Here is a 14,060-nt window from a genome sequence, read left to right on the forward strand (position 1 = left end):
GAGTTGGTACCACACTACGTGTTTGAAGTTAGCAGTGCAGTTTTGTCAGTTTGGATGCCATTTATTTATTGTTTTCTAGTTCTGGAGCCACACACAGTCATGAGTCACTAATAAGTAATCTTAACAGTATTGGAATATTTAACTGCTGCATTGCTGTGAAGACTACGTCTGTTGAAATGGTTGTTAATACACTGAGTGGAAGTGGGTCATTCTGGAGGAATCTGAAACTTTCTTTTCATGAATTTATAAAGCACATGAGAGATGGAGTCTCAAACTGAAACCATGGGCAATAGCCTGCCCTTGGGAGTATTTCTCAAATAGCCATTTCCATTACTTGGAGCAGCAGAGTCCCAGTGTATGTCTTTGAGTAACAGAGTTCCAATGTGGATGCGTATTTCTATTCTCAGAAACAGTGACATGCTGTCATCTTTATCTCAGCTAACCAAAATGCTCAGCTGTTTAAAAAATAATCTGCTTTACTTAATTCTGCAGCGCAAGCTGAATTTCCGGATGCAATCCTCTAAAACCATTCCATCTCAAACCACATGGAATGTGAAAGTCCCGTGTTAAGGAGGCATTTGTCTGTTTTAGGCGATCAGACCATAGGTGAACGGCAGACACAGCCCTTGGCTACTACCTCCTTTCCACCACCATGCATGGTAGATGCTACCAGTTGATTCCTTCTGACATCATTGATGAATCCCTTTTGACATTCTTCCTCACTGAGTTTAGATTTGGCTTCAGGTTCCTTCGCATTTACACCACTGCCTCCAGTAATTTCAATCCAAGTGGAATTGGTGTGTTGAGAGCTGTTTTTTGACCTTGCCTTGTTCGCTACACTGTTATGACTAAAACTCCTGGAGAAGATAGCACAACAGCATTATAACATGTATTTGTCCCCGCATAGATTATATTTTTCAAAGAGGGGATGGATGCAGGGAAGATGAGGCACTGCACACTTGGAAGAAGAAAGATAAAGAAGGGGAAGGCAAAGAGGAGGAGATGTTAAGAGTTAAGGAAACGTGAGATAATTTGGCTAGGACAACTTTCACCGAAAACCAATGCTAGAGGGCACCTTGGTATACGATCTCATGGAGTCACAGGTACTTCTTCATGCCTAGCAAGTGGTTGGCTGAATCTACAGATATGGCTTCCATGGTAATTTCTAGAACTTTCTAACCTGAGAGTGCACAAGACTCGGGGAAGAGCTTGGTAAGATACAAGAGATGTTTGTACGGAATGACATATAGGGGGTTTTGCTCAGCTAATTTTATGCAGGTCACCATGTCCAGTCCTAGTCCCTCTGGCTACTGAGTCAGAGGCAAGTGGATGTCTGAGAAATTATTAATGCATTTGTAAAGTTACGGTAATGATGACAGCAATGCTTCTACAATAGCTGACACTCCTTAAACACTTAGGAGATACCAGCTGCATGGTAAATACTGTGTATGTTCCTGGTCAATCCTCATAGCCATCTCACATGATAGGCACTGCTATCTTATAGATTTTTACAGGTTGATGACATGGAGTATTTAGCAAGTTAACCAATATGCTGTTAAGTGGCACAATGTAGGTGTCTAACCCCAGATCTATAATTTTTTGTGTTTGTAGGAATCATTTTTTTAAATCATTTTTATGTTAGAGAGAACATACAATAATAATTGTCTTAATAAATGAGGCTGGTATGTTTACCACCAGAGATCTCACATACTAGGGAACAGCTTTATATCATGATTTTACATCGATTGTGGGGATGGTAAAAGAGGTCCACGTGAAGGGGCAGTACTCATTAATTAAGACTGTTTCTTCCCCAGATGAAGCACAGGAGGTAAAAGCAATCATTCTTTCTCTGGCTCTGAGAAAAAAATCATTTTTAAAATATAGGAAAAGTTTCATTGTGAAGAAGCAAATGTGATTCATACAGGATTCCTATTTTTCCTGGTGTTATTTAGATGCTTCTGAGAAATAAGACTGATCAAGTAAGTCCGTTCGACAAACTTGAAGGAAAATGAGTCATGTTTTTGGTTTTTGGCTCCAAGAGAAAAAAAAATACCCAGTTCTCTAACAGAGGGTATGCCTGTAAATGTGGGGGCTCTGAGTTCTTCAGCAGCTCTGGGAATTGACTGGAGCCAGGAAAGAGAACAGCTGGATAGCTTTTGCATTGCATAGCATCTAATAACCTGGCTGTTGACTTTGCTTTGTGACACCAAAGAGGAACTTCTGGACCTAACTCCAACTGGAATTATTCTTGGTCCCTCAATGTTCCGGAGTTACCATCACCCAGCCTCTTTTGGACCGTATCATTTCCCTCAACGGCCTCTCTCCCTCCTGTTAGCATGTAGAAAGGCAGCTTCCAACCAACGAAGGTTGGTGTGCTTCAGGCTAAGGTGGCTGTCCTTAATTTTGTGTTCCTGAGAAAGGCAGAGTTCTCTATCACTCTTTCTTATAAAAGAAGACAATATGGGTCTTGGGTGGGGGATAGTATCTCCCAACATATAAGTTGAAGTCTGAACCTCAATCCTTATGAATTTATCATCAAGTTAAGATGCATGGTGTGATTGACATTTATTCCATCCTTATTAAAGGGAAAATCTGGACAAAGACACAGGTGGTGAAAGGTTGTATAAAGATAAAAAGAGAGATTAAACTGGCAATATTGGAAGCTGGAGAGAGGCATGGGACCCACACCTCTAGGAGGAATAAAATCAGCCAACAAGTTGATTTTGAATTTCAAATAAGCTTCTGTTGTTTTCTGTCATCCTGTTTGTAATTTGTTACAATAATCCTCGGGAATGAATCCAAGGGTATTTCTTTCTTTAAAAGCTGTGGCTGTCATCATCCAGAATAGATGGCCCAGGCTCTTTCCATGCTGGGCATGCCTGATTACCCACAACAGCTGAGAGCGAAGTCCCCATCACATGCTGGTCAGAGCGATGAAGTCATGGCCATGTACACTGTGCCCTGACAGAAGCATGAAGATACGAAACATGATACTTAGTTTGGGGAATTCTAAGGTTTATTTGGCCACTTACACTATATATAGCTTTCACTATATGCAGATGACATGATTCTGTACATAGAAAAACCAGGAGACTCAATACAGAAACTGCTAGAACTTATATGAGAGTTTGGCAGAGTGCCAGGGTACAAAATTAATGGATGAAAATCAATAGCCATAGTGTATGCAAACAGCCCCAAGATGGAAAAAGATCTAACCAGCAAGATACCATTCAAAATAACAGAGAAAAGTATGAAGTATCTGGGAATAAATCTAAGCAAAAGTGTAGGAGACCTATTCGAAGAAAACTACAAAACTATTCAAAAAAGAAATTGAACAAGACCTCAAAAGATGGAATAACATCCCATGCTCTTGGATAGGTAACATCAATATCATTAAAATGTCTATACTACAAAAATATATATCTTCAACACAATTCCAATCAAATTGCCCACAACATTCTTCACAGAACTGGACACAATGATTCAAAAGTTCATCTGGAAACACAAAAAACCACGAATAGCTAGAACCATCCTAAAGAACAAGAAGTTAGCAGGGGGAATCACAATCCCGGACCTCTGGACATACTATAGAGCAGTGGTTATCAAAACAGCCTGGTACTGGCACAAAGATAGAGAGGAAGATCAATGGAATAGAATAGAAGCACCAAAAGGGAACCCACACAGATACAGCCAAATAATCTTTGACAAAAAAACCAATGACAGTCCAAGCAAATGGGAAGGCCTCTACAGTAAATGTTGTTGGGACAACTGGCTGATAGCCTGTAGAAACAAAAAGATAGACCCACATCTATCACCATACACCAAGATCCAATCTACATGGATAAAAGACCTAAACCTACATCCAGAAACCTTCAAACTTTTGGAAGAAAATGTTGGAAATACCCTGCAAGACCTGGGAGTAGGTCCTGACTTTGTAAGAAGGACACCAAAAGCAATAACAGTCAAGACTAAAATAAACAAATGGGACCTCATCAAACTAAGAAGCTTCTGTACAGCAAGGGAAGCAATCAGCAAAGTAAAAAAGCAACCCACAGAGTGGGAGAAGATCTTTGCACACTATATAGGTGATAGGGGCTAATCTCCAGGATATACAAAGAACTTCAAAACAACCAAAACACCAAAACAAACAAACCACTCAAGAAATGGGCACGGGAAATGGGCAAACATTTCACAAAGGAACAAGCCCAAATGGCAAACACACATGAAAAAATGCTCCAGCTCCCTGGCAATAAGGGAAATCCAAATTAAGACATCGATGAGGTACCACCTAACACCAGTAAGACTGGCCCACATAAAAAAGAACATCAACAACACTTGTTGGTGAGGATGTGGGGAAAAGGGAACCCTGCTCCATTGCTGGTGGGGCTGCAGGTTGGTACAGCCTCTATGGAAATCAGTCTGGAGAACACTTAAACAACTCAAAATCTGCATACCATATGATCCAGCAATAGCACTCCTAGGAATATATCCAAAACACCTGTTTCACGACAAGCCAACATGCACCCCTATGTTCATAGCAGCACAATCAGTAATTGCAAAAACCTGGAAGCAACTGAAATGCCCATCAACAGAAGATTGGATAAGAAAGTTTTGGTTCATCTACTCCATGGAATACTACTCAGCTATTAAAAAAAACAAAATGCAGTTCTTTGTGACTAAATGGGCCCAACTGGAAACTATAATGCTAAGGGAAATAAGCGAATCCCAAAGGGTTAGATACCACATGTTTGCCTTAATTTAACCTGTTTTTTTTTTTTGATCCTGTCATTGATACTGTTTCAACATATGTGTTTTGAAAAATTGAACTTGCATTATTTTCAACATATTGTTTACTCAACACTATGTCAATTAATTCCATAACACTATATATAGTTGCTGAAGTTTTGTTGGGGCTTTTAACTGACCGGGATTTTACTCTGTTAGCTTTGCCTTCGGACCAGAGAAGGTCTCCCCAAGAAGCCGTTAAAGTTATCAGGACAATAAGATGCTGGACTCAATGCTGGGTATGTGCTTGCAATGAAGGAATCTCAACTGAACTTGAACTGTGGTTATGCAGCAAGGTGGAGGAATCCACCATGGGAGGAGGGTTGGGGGAGGAGCGGGGGAAATCCAAGCACCTATAAAACTGTATCACACAATACAATGTTATCAGCAATAAAAAAAAAATTTATAGCTACGAAAAGGACACCCAAGGCTGCTGTGCTATCATAATCTAACCAGGGACCATCCATTCTGGCGAGGTGGAGTCCACACAATTCTCATCAAATTCTTAGACTGTCATCGCTGCTTGTGCTCACACTGATGCACATGCCATTCTTTATGTGAAAGTTGGAACAATTCTAAACATGGGCGAATTTACAGATTTTCAACTGTCTAATTCACTAAAAAGGAGCCCTCTCTTTGCCAAGAAATTTTCCATAAAAAAGGATGGAGTTTTTCTTTTTTAAAAAATTCTGCTTGTGTGCCTGGTGTGGTCGCCTCATGACTAAAGTTTGCACCTTGCATGCACTGGGATCCATATGAGCGCCAGTTTGTGTCTTGGTTTCCCTACTTCCCATCCAGCCTGTGGCCTGGGAAAGCAGTTGAGGATGGCCCAAAGCCTTGGGACCCTGCACTCATGTGGGAGACCTAGAAGAAGTTCCTGGCTCCTGGCTTTGGATTGGCTCATGTCTGGCCATTATGGTCACTTGGGGAGTAAAGCAGTGGCCATATCATTCTCTCTGTCTCTCCTTCTCTCTGTAAACTTGACTTTTCAAAAATAAACAAACAAACAAACAAATAAATCTTTAAAAAATCTGCTTGCACAGGCAGGCTAAGCAAAACAAGAACTTCTAACACCAGGATTTGAGAAGCTATCAAACTTTTCGAAGTGTATCTTTATGAAACAACAAAATAAACAGGAGAGGAAAAGGAAGCTTCATAAATGTTGGATTCACCTTAATATCTGCTGAGAAGTATGGGGGAAAATAAATTACTACAAATTACCTTCGGCTGTTAAATTGTGCTTCTTACATGTCAGTGCTCCCTAGCTTGGTGCGATTCAGAGGCTGCACAAAATTTCCAGTGTAAAATCTTAGATTGCTCCTGGTATGTTTTCCCAGGTCTAACTTCCCTTTGAACTTTCTTCATGGTCGAAATCCTACTTTATTTCAAATGCTATCCCATCCGTGAAGCCTTCCTCCATTCTTTTCCACCAACAAAGAATCCCAAGCAAGTCCTCTGGGTCTACTCATTCGCTCCTTTAAAATTTCATACCCATTGATCTTTGCATTCCTCCTGACAACCCTTGTTAAAGGTTGTGGCATAAACTGGGTCATTGCTCAGCTTTCCTTATTGCTGGATCAGAGTACAGCTGTAGGGACTGCGAAATCTCACTTACCTTGAAATTTCTTCCAAGTTTGACAAGTTGGCTGCTATTGTCTCCTCTTCCTATTTTGCTATTTTGGGAAATTTGTACCTTTGTAGAAGACCCCTTTTTAAACACAGGGCTTTGTGGGAAAGGTCAGTTTGGCCATTTAATTTACTTTAGCCAGAAAATAAATTCTTAGAGAAAATTTAAATAGAGCCACTTCTGTTTTTCAAAGAAGATGGCTTATCTATGCTTAATTAAGATAACAGGATAAATATTTAAATATATTTTAGGTAATTTGGAAGAACTTGAGGGTGACGATTTCATAATCAAGAGGTCATTTTAAAAAAAAGGAGATATCTTAGAGATTAGATTGTTTGTGAGATCTTTTGCTATTCCTTAAATTCTTTGAATCTGTGAAGATCCAGGCATTGGTGAGGCCATTCCCTCCTTTCGCAATAGTAGGTCACACAGGTGCTCAGCGGTTGGATTAACTGTGTTTGCAACTAGGGAGTGGCTTTACTTTTGCATCTTTGCTTCTGTTTTTTTCCTTAGTCACAACTGAGGAATTAGTTCTTTACGCTGAGCATTTGAGCATTGTAACACAATGGGCCCTAGAGACAGCCAATGTCCCATAATGGCTATTCCCTGCCAAGCAGAGAATGCCAGCAGGCTACCAGGAGATTTGCATACAACCAACTGTTCAGTGATTTCCAAACACACTTGGTCCAAACAGCCTCTCAGCAAGGGTACCATTTTAGATCACCATGGGGGACACTGAAATTTTCTTGCTTCAGCTCAGAGCCATCAATACCTGGGAAGAACCCTTCAGATTTCAGTCTAGGGGTAGGACTCATGGAAATGGACCAGTTATGGTTGTCAGTTATTGGAAATGATGCATCCATATTCAACTTTTCTTTAAACTTAGCAGGCAGTATTTGACCTCCAAAGGAAAGCAGCTAAAAGATTTGTTAACAAATAAGATGTTAGATTCCATGAAGGATCACTTTATGGAATGAATATCAGCAAGAGTGAATAAGAATACAAGAAATCTAAATGTAAATGGTTGCTGCTTAAACACTTAAACCCCCAAATTTCAAAGGTATCTAGTCCATGCTTTGCCTTCTAATGAGGCCCCAGTAAACCCACTTCTGAAAAATGATATGGTTACCGTCCCAATGCAGTTTCTATCACCTTTCTCATTCAATCATTTTTTGTTCAGGATGTCTTCTTCATAGCCACTTTACCTATCCCCTAATATTTTTATCATGAGTTTTCAAGTCACCTCCTCTTTCTCTGAGGGTTTTACAGTTTCTCACGGTCTGTTTGCCCATTTCTTTCCTCTCTAGTGCCATTGGAGCTTTGTATTTGACCAAAGTGTTTTTTATTGAAGTTTATGCTGTGGGGAGACAGCACTGGGCTAGAAAGTGAGAGCTAGGGTGTTGGTCCTCCGTGTATCACCGATTCACAGGAGGGAGGGAAAGTCCTTAATTTCTGACTACAGACTGTCAACTGACAAATGATGTGGGCTAATTAGATGCTACGTTACAGCATCCCATGATTTCAGCTGCTCAGTGGTCTGAGTATCACAGGAGGGAGGGGTTTGGGATTTAAGCATTGCAGGAACTGCCAGACTAATGTTACATTCCACATACACCCCTGCCCCAGTTGTCTCCCATTGTCTTGGAAGATTTTTAGGAGCTGAGCTGGTGATAATCAAGGGACTGAGTCTCACTGCCCTCTGCATTTCCAAGCTTTCAGACAGCACTAAAAAGATGCAATCATGACCATGCAGGGGTTAGCAAAGACGGCCAAGGACATTATTCTAGCAGGAACAGATCTTCCAGTTCTTGTATAATTGGAATTCTTATCAAGGAAGGAATCACTCCTGATCTCAGTTGGCCTTCACCTGTAGCATATTTTTGTTCTTTGAGACAATCTTCATGGATCGTGTTTCTTTGGGACACCTTTTTATGGCCACATTTATTATGACTTACCTTTTCATAGGCTTATAACTTTCAAGACAATGAAGATAAAACACAAAGATATATTTAATATTCACAGGGGGACTACTCAGTGCATTCTGAATGGGAGGGCATTTGCTGGAGTTTGGGATAAATGACCAAGGAACTGAATCAGGGAAAATATTTTTATAAAGCTTCATTTATACTATAGGACTTTCCAATGTGTTTTAAAAAGTTGATTTAAAAAAATTTTATTACCTTCATGATGAGCCTAGATTCACCATGCGTACTTATTCCAACTAGCTTACAGAACTGTTATCATTGCAAAATGGACAAAGCAAAAAAAAAAAAACAAAACTGAGATTAACTGCAGACTATAAACTTTGATATGATTTGGAGGTTATCCAGTACTTTTTCTCTTCATCAGTGTCCGTACCTGTTTGGAATACAATTCTGTTGCCACTTCCTCTACTTTGCTGCATCTGCGCCTGCGCAGCTGTGTCAGCATTCACCTGCAACAGGCTTGACAGGGCGGCATGAACTTACCCTCACACTTGAGCAGAAAGAAGTCTGAGCTGTGGCTGAAGGAAGCGCTGAAGTAAGTGCAGTTCTCAAGCAGGTCGCAAGAGAGGCACTGCCTGTTGAAGTTGCCCACTGTGTTGGCGCTGGAAGAGCAAGCACACAGGCATGAGCTGAGGAGGAGTGAACAGGGATGTCTCCCATAAAAGTGTTCCGTGGACCCCAGCTGCTGACCTTTGGAAATTGCTCCTATCAGTCTCCTTGGTGGAAGAACTGAGATTGCCTGGCTCTGCTTCTGCCTTCCTCGTAAGTCCTTCGCAAACTTGCTGATCCCTGCCTCCTGAGAATTCTTGGAATTTTCCTTGCTGGCATGGTGTCCCCTTGGTCATCTACACTGTGTGGCTCTGTCATGAGGAGGTTGCACTCACAGACTAGCATTATCTAGCCCTTCATATCCATGTGATTGGGCACAGGAGGTGTGTTCTCCATATCTGCCAAGAGCTCCCAGAGTGCCACATACTGGCAGGTGACATGCAAGGGGTTCTATCAATTCCGGCTGAATTGAGCATTTGCTGTTTGCAAAAGGTGATGTTTATGCTAGAGCAAAGTGGTGGAGGCAGGCATTATTTTTTCATTCAATGGAGCTACACAGGCTTGAAGACACTCCTCAGGGATCATTTTGGTTAAGTGTAATTTTAGAATGAGAAGCCTAAAGTGTATTACCACAAATTAAAAGACCCTGAGGTAACCTATAAGAAAGTACTTAAAAAAGTTAAAAGTAAAATGTGTATTATCAAAATCTCCATATGCATTTCCAATTTTTTTCTTTTTAGCCAGAATAAACTTATCTTTTTACTTATTTGAGAGCCAGAGAGTGAGAGGTGAGAAGGGGGGATAGAGAGGTAGGGGATTAAAGAGCGGAGTGGAGAGAAGCCGACAGAAAGAAGTTTGATTTACTGGTTCTCTCTCCTAACATTAGCAATGGCCAGGGCTGCACTGGGGCTGAAGTTGGGAGTGGAAATGCAATTAAGGTCTCCAATCACTTGAGCAATCGCTTCTTGCCTTCTAGGGTCTGCATTGGTAGGAAGCTGGAACAGACTCCAATGTGGTGTGCATGGTCTTGACTGCTAGGATACGTGTCTGCTTACCCTTCAACTTGTCTTTTATTCCCTTTTTTTCTGTGAACTCTCTGGTGTATCCCCAGACTTCAGATGCTTCATGACTGAACATTTTGCTTAGAAAGACTGTAAGAACGAAACTATTTCATGGAAGAGAAGACAACCTGCTAATGTCATCCATTCCTGGAGTCGGGGGCAGGCTGCCTGATCATTTTTAATTAATTGGATGACATGACTGATGTTGGTAATCTTAGTAGACAACAGTAATGATTGCATGGATGTGCCAAAGAGTTTCCTACCCTCAGCTAGGCCGCCCTAAGCTGATCTTACTCTCAGATATAGCTGTCAATAGATGGAGGGGACACCAGGGCGTTTCCCCAACATCATAGCAGTGGGAGGCTCTAAGCAGACCGTGAGCCACTGGCTTGGAGCTCTTTGGTCTACACTGTATGATGTAGTCAATGTGCTTGCAACATCCTTTCTCTCATGGAGGGCTCGAAGAAGATTCAGACTGTCTATCTGTGGGAAGCATCAAGAAGCTGCAGGCCGCGCTTGCTCCGGCAGCACATGCACTAAAGAAGAAGATGGAGATCTTCCCACTGGTAGGATGTGCCTAGGGCTGACTCCCTTTTATGGTGAGATACCTTCTCCAGTCAGAATAGTAGCTGGTGCAGGTGACAGGAATAAATGCTGCAGAGGGACAGAGTATACACAAATCTAGTCATCCTCTGAGATTCAGAGCTCCTCCCCAACTCTGTCTCCTTAAAGGAGACAGTGTGCAAAGTGGCATGGCAATAGGGCAGCAAAGCTGAGACAGCAGAGCTGGCCTCACTCCCCGAGTCCATAGGTCCCCGGTCCACGGGTCTACATCTAAACCTGACTGTGTGCTTCTAGAAACACCCAGGTGAGAGCAACTCCTCCACGTCTGTGTCTGAGGAAGGTGAAGGAAGCACTGCTAATGGTCAAACACTTATCAAGGGGAAACCAAGAAGGGACACAATTATCTGTTATTTTTATTTACTGAGCTCAGCTTTTTTCATTCTTTCTTCACAGACTTCCTACTAATTTATGGTGAAAATCTTTCTTTGACCTGACCTTACTACTGCTAGGAAAAATATAATTTTGCAAGGCTCAGGAGCCCTGCCAGAGGCAGGCCCAGGATGCAGGGATCAGAGCTACCTGTAGAGCTGTCTTCTCCGAGGCAGGTCCTCCGTACTCAAGAAGTAGCTGCAAGATGGCCAAAGTAGACAGGGTTAGTCTGATTTAAAAAAAGAAGTTCACACATCATATACTGTATACAAGCTTTATAGATCCCTCTTAGGGACAACCACTGTTCCATGGCCCACAGTGGACAATTCTGTTAAGGTCCAGTTACATCTACAGGCAGAGCAGCTAAGGGAGAAGGGGCACAGGAGGCAGGTTCTGCAGGCTCAGGGCATCTTTTGCACCTGCTCAGCCTCAGAGCTGCTGCTGTTGTTGATGATGGAGATGGTGACAATGAACATCTGACACTAGAAGCAGATTTGTCTTTACCAGATGGTAACCTTCACAGGAACAAGGGGGGGGGACAACTGATCAAATGCCTGCTGACCGATTTTCACCTAAGGCCCTAAAGGCCCTTGTCACAGGAGCAGACATACAGAACGGCATTGTGGTAACATCCTAGATGTTCACCATTTGCACTGAATCCTAGCTCCACCTGCTGCTAGTCAAATAATCTGGAGTAAAGCACTCTTTTTGTCTCAGTTTATTTATTCTTAAAATATGAAATAGAGTAAGCCTACCTCAGAGTACCATTGAATTGAGATAAAGCTTGTCAAGCAGGTGGCATGGAGACAGAATGAGTAAAGATTGAATAATGCCAGTCATAGCACTCCTGTCCCTGTGAACATGTTTCACCTATAGGTCTGGTTGCAAATCACACTTGGGCGCCAGCGCCGTGGAAACCAGGCTGCTGATACAGGACACAGTCATAAAGAAATACGGAGTGAGGGACGTTGGCTAGGAAGGAAAGAGTACTCACATCTTATTCCGCTTCTCATCATAGGACAGGATCTTGGTCACGTCCCAGTCCCCGGAAGTGATGGATTGGATGTTGTCATTACTGCTGTTGGGCTGAAACATACAGACAAGGTAAACATCAGGACGGGGCTGGACCCTCTTCCTCTCCAACTTGAGCTGGTGTAGAAGCAAGGCCTGGCCTGCCTGACTGCCTGTTCCTCTTCCAGGAGGTATGGCTTAAACCCAGTATTTCCCGGGAAGATGAGCCGACCTCCCAAATGCCTATCTGAGTACTGTGTATTTCATACAGTCACCTGACAAGTGTCCTAGAGCTATGCAGAATAATTATAACAGTGACGTACAATAGAAACATACCCAGTATCTGTAGCTACTGGTTTACAAAAGGTGCTGTTCTGTACCATAAATGCTCTGGAGGGAAGGCACTGGAGGGCATGGAGGGGAACCTAGTTGAAGATCCAAGGCCAACACCCTGGCATTGCAGGCACATTACATTGCAGTGTGGGAGGGAAGCAGGGTGCCAAGAGGACTCAGAAAGCAGTGGGGCTTCGAAGGGCTTGCTGCAGCCATGAACAAAGGTTCAGAGTGAGGACCTCTGGGCAGCAGGCAAGGACCCGTCCCCTGCAGAAGATGGACAGGTTTGTAAGCAGAGGCTGAGTGAGTACTTGCATCGACTTGACAGAGAGCTGGACAAAAACCTTTGCCATGTTTGTATCCTAGCTGGAGTGGTCCAAGATGGGAAGAGCAAAGCAATCTGGCACTACAGATGGAAAAACACAGGAATGAAGGGATGGCAGGCATTTGCAGGCAGTCTGTAAGCCCTGTGGTTGCTGGAGGAGAGATGAGGATGTGTGCCTCAGCCTCGGGGGAAGCATCTCCATCACTGGAGTGAGCAGCTTCTCCATCTTTTCCCACCAGAACTGCTTCTACACAGGAGGGTTTTAGAATCTTCCTTTGACATGCCTGAACCACATCATTAAACATGAGCCACTCACTTTGCCTCCACAGAACATTTTTTGGTTAGCCTTTTCCCTGTTCAATGTATATTTGACCTTGACCCCGGGTAACTGCACCATGCTTGAAAATGCATATCCATGCCCTGAGGGTGGGGGTCAGGCATACCCACGGACCCTTAGCATCTGCTTAGGCCAAGTTCTTCCCAAGAGGGTGCAGTGCAGTGGCAGCCAGCTCCAGCAGCTGTGAGCTCCTCCCCGGGGGGACCTGCTGCACATGCTGTGTTCACAGGAGGCTCCTCTTTAGGCTCTAAATAAATATCATCAATCTCTGTAACTCCTCCTCCTCCCAAATTCCAGAGTCAACTAAGTCACACTGGGGAGCAGCCACAGCATATGATGGTGATTGTACTTGGTTCTAAGAGGAGTAGCAATGATTTGACCACTCTCAGGAGAGGCCCCGAGAGGTCTGGGCCAACTCAATGTCCAGAGTTAGAATGAGATAGGGAGAAAGGCAAGGCCAGACACAGGAGGGAGCCCAGAACACACCCTGGGGTCTCTCCTGCTGTCGCCAAAGCTACCATTCATGTTCCTGAGCACTCAGAGTAGGAGTGAAGCTTGCCGCTCGGCCTGATCCCCAAGGTCTGCCTTGAACCTTTGGGAACACTTCTTGGAGTCTTGGTTTCTCAAGATCACTTTCAAGTCCTTGGAAACCACAAGAGTCCCTGGAGCCAGCAGGTCCTACCTGGGAAGACGACACAGTGATGTGATAGAATTTTCCTCGGCCTCCCTGGGGAATGGCTCTCACAAAGAAAAACTTCCGGCCATCCTTGGAGAAGACAGGCTCTTCATTCTGTGGACAAAAGGAGTGAATTCGATCAATACGGAAGCGCTGCTGGATTTCCAGGCGGTTGCATCAGGATGAAACAGACTCCGAGAGAAGTTTTCTATGGCATTTCTAAAGAGAGATGGAGTGGGAAGAACAAGAGATGTATGGGGTCTTTTCTTTCCTTGGGAATCATGGGCCAAACTTTCAGTTCTTCAAAGGAAGAGGGACAATGGGGGATTAACAAGACACATTCTAAGCATGCACAGGTAGAATGGCATCCCTTTGTTC

General features: G+C 43.1%; 1 protein-coding gene across 1 annotated transcript in view; it reads right to left on the reverse strand.

The window, feature by feature from the left end:
• DPP6 (dipeptidyl peptidase like 6) overlaps positions 1–14,060 on the reverse strand; it is a 768,584-nt gene that overhangs the window by 87,628 nt on the left and 666,896 nt on the right. The window contains exons 13-16 of the mRNA XM_040984381.1: positions 13,689–13,796; positions 11,995–12,086; positions 11,151–11,198; positions 8,881–8,999 (exon numbers count right to left, since the gene is read on the reverse strand). Coding sequence (XP_040840315.1) covers positions 8,881–8,999; positions 11,151–11,198; positions 11,995–12,086; positions 13,689–13,796 — 367 coding nt within the window. The remainder of the gene's footprint in view (positions 1–8,880; positions 9,000–11,150; positions 11,199–11,994; positions 12,087–13,688; positions 13,797–14,060) is intronic.

The sequence above is a fragment of the Ochotona curzoniae genome, unplaced genomic scaffold (genome assembly GCF_017591425.1).
Source record: "Ochotona curzoniae isolate NIBS_2020 unplaced genomic scaffold, NIBS_Ocur_1.0 contig_4105, whole genome shotgun sequence".
In the NCBI taxonomy this organism is placed as follows: domain Eukaryota; kingdom Metazoa; phylum Chordata; class Mammalia; order Lagomorpha; family Ochotonidae; genus Ochotona; species Ochotona curzoniae.